This window comes from Austrofundulus limnaeus, unplaced genomic scaffold (genome assembly GCF_001266775.1).
Source record: "Austrofundulus limnaeus strain Quisiro unplaced genomic scaffold, Austrofundulus_limnaeus-1.0 Scaffold0, whole genome shotgun sequence".
In the NCBI taxonomy this organism is placed as follows: Eukaryota; Metazoa; Chordata; class Actinopteri; order Cyprinodontiformes; family Rivulidae; genus Austrofundulus; species Austrofundulus limnaeus.
Genome location: NW_013952402.1, coordinates 876,610 through 879,666, shown reverse-complemented (window position 1 = coordinate 879,666; position 3,057 = coordinate 876,610). Strand labels below are relative to the sequence as shown.

Sequence of the window (3,057 nt, the reverse complement as noted above, 5' to 3'; positions counted from 1 at the left end):
AGAAGAAGAAGAAGAAGAAGAAGAAGAAGAAGAAGAAGAAGAAGAAGAAGAAGAAGAAGAAGAAGAAGCAGCTCTTGGTGCTAAAAATCACTAGAGCGTTGCAGTATATGGAATTAATTTGTGTACAAATTTTGTGTGTGTGTGTATATACAGTATATACATATATATATATAGTGAATATGAGCAAAACACTCAATAAGAGTATATTATTTAAATCTATTCAATCCAGTTCACTGATAATGACCTCATATTTTGTAAGGAAGAAGCTGTGACTAATCCTCAAAACATTATTCTAAACATTAACGCAGATTGTTGGTTTGGAAAAATATTAAAACTTTCAGGGACTAATTAGTGGATGAATATCTACAGTTGATTAACTTCTGTATACACAGCCAACTTCCTTTAGAAGCTAATTTTATAGCTGTTTAGATAACAACTTAAAGAAATCCTTTTTTATAACCTGTTTACTAATTTTATTTCTTTCATAACAGAGTTGGATCCATAAGTTTGTCTCAAATGATTTTATATGCAAAGAACATTTATTTTTATAATACAAGATCAACTTATTGTTCTGTACATGACCTTATTTACACTGAAACACAGAATACTGTCAAGTTTTTCACATTTCAGAGCATTTTAAGCTTATGAAAAAGGAGCATTGCCATGTCTGATTTTGTCACATATTTTCCCAACACTGAACCATAAACGGGTCACATGAAGGATAAACAGCTTATAGACCAACATTAACTGTAAGGAGGACGGTGGAGGTGCTTAAAGTGCAACCAAGAGAACCAGTTAGTGCCGATGAATCGTGATGAGAGTTTTAACGAAGCGTTATAAAAGAAGCGAAGTGTCACTCGAGCTGTGATCCGCGGCTGTTTCATCAGTCCTCGCGTCTTCGTTTGTTCGATTTAAAGTTTCACCCGACAGAAGAGGCGTGTCCACCGCCAGAGATCTCTGCGAGCTGTTAGAAGAGATCACCACCACGTAGCGGTCGCCGTCCCCGTCCTCCTCCTGGCACCCGTGGACGTCGGCAGAAACGACGGCGTGTCCTGCCGCCGGGCGGCCGCAGGACGGCGAGGAGCTGAGCGCCGGCTGCTCCTCGGGAGGCGCCTCCCGATCGCGGTCCTCCTCGGGAAAGCTGGTGTTGATATAAATGATGTCCGCTCTGCTGGAAGACTCGGGGAGCTTTTCTGCGAGCTTTTCCAACCTTTCCCGCAGCTCCAGAAACAAAGGTCTGTCCACTGGGTCGGTTCTCCAGCAGCTGTACATGATCTCATAACTGCAGAGAAAAGAAGTAAATTAAATTATATTTTCTTGCTACGTCAGATCAGTGTGCTGTTTTGTGGGAAATCAAGGCTTCAAAAAGGGCCTGATTCCCAGAAAAACTGTTTTTTAATGAGAGAAGGCGCCATGTGAAAGAGTTTTCTCCAGGATTGGAATCAAAATGAAAACAAAAAAAAAAAGAGCATCATAACTCTGCTAAAAAGATCTTTTTTTAAAATTAAAACAATGTTTGAACCCTTTTTAGTTTCATTCCCAGCATGTAAATAATCATATAGAGATCTAAACCAGTGGTTCCCAAAGTTGGAGTCGGGACCCGTCTGTGGGTCATAAAACATCAAGTGAGGGTCCCCAAATTATTCAAATTTAAATGCAAATAAAATGTTAATTTTCACCAAAATTATATACAAAAACAAGAAACAATAATAATAATGTGATAAAAGTCGTATCATAGTAATTATGTTTGCTTATATAGTTATTATATTGTGTTATTAGCAAAGTGTGCAAACATAAACCAATATATCTGGGGTCACAATTTTCTGCAGCTGTTTTTTTTTTTTTTTCTGGTCCAGAAGCTCAAAAAATTGAAAACCACCAATCTAAACACAGAAAATCACATGATAAAATCAAACACAAAGATCCCCCTCTACCAAAATAAAAAAGAAAACTCACAGTTCATCCAAACACTCCGGAGGCTGCTTCAGTCTGTGACCTTCAACCAGGTGGTCATAAATCTCATGGTTCTGGACTCCGGGGTACGGCGTCATGCCTCGCGTGGCGATCTCCCACATGGTGACACCAAACGCCCACTGTGGAATGTAAAGAATTTATTTCAGATAATGTTTTCTATAAATGTGACCTGTTATTAGGTAAAAAAAAAACTAATTTTCCTTGATAATTACAACAATAATTCGTATTTGTTCTTGAAATCTTCTACTAATGTTGTGAAAAGTCTGACAAATGTGTTTTTTCCAGCTGACAAGGCTAAAATACAAACGTACAAGACCTGAACCGTGTTAAATGATAAGATTTATTCATCATAAATCAGTAAGAGAAACATAAAATACATATAGAATCAGCTCTCTTTCTACTTACAACGTCACTCTTTACAGTAAATATTCGATCAGCTAAACTTTCCACTGCGATCCATTTTACAGGCATTTTAGCGATTCGGCCCTGCCTGTAATAATCTCCACTGTAGATCTTCTTGGACAAGCCGAAGTCTGCGACGCACACCGTCATGTCATCACGCAGCCTGGAAGACAAACCAGGTCAGACCTTAATGACAAACGTTAGGTGTAATGTGTTACTTTACATCCAAACGTCTGCTGCAACAACAGGCAGGGAACTGTGGGACCTACATGCAGTTACGAGCTGCCAGGTCACGATGCAGGAAGTTACGACTGCTGAGATACTCCATCCCCAAAGCGATGTCGATCATGAACCTCAGGAGGGTCTGAGTGGGCAGGAACTGGGTCTAAACAGAAATATATTACTTACTGAGCGCTGAGTCAGCATTCACAATATGGTTTTCCTCTTTCTAGTTTCCTGCGTACATTTTTTTGGGAGAACTCAAACCACTTTTGCCTACTTTTAGCTAATGTTCTGCTACTTTTAGCTTCAGTTTTGGTACTTTTGGCTAATGTTCTGCTACTTTTAGCTTCAGTTTTGGTACTTTCGGCTAATGTTCTGCTACTTTTAGCTTCAGTTTTGGTACTTTTGGCTAATGTTCTGCTACTTTTAGCTTTTAGCTTCAGTTTTGGTACTTTTGGC

General features: G+C 39.1%; 1 protein-coding gene across 1 annotated transcript in view; it reads right to left on the bottom strand.

The window, feature by feature from the left end:
* Window positions 1-517: 517 nt before the first annotated feature.
* mertka (c-mer proto-oncogene tyrosine kinase a) overlaps window positions 518-3,057 on the bottom strand; it is a 22,843-nt gene continuing 20,303 nt past the window's right edge. Inside the window, 4 exon segments of the mRNA XM_014001757.1 lie at window positions 518-1,282; window positions 1,957-2,093; window positions 2,380-2,539; window positions 2,646-2,761. Coding sequence (XP_013857211.1) covers window positions 835-1,282; window positions 1,957-2,093; window positions 2,380-2,539; window positions 2,646-2,761 — 861 coding nt within the window. The 3' untranslated portion in view covers window positions 518-834.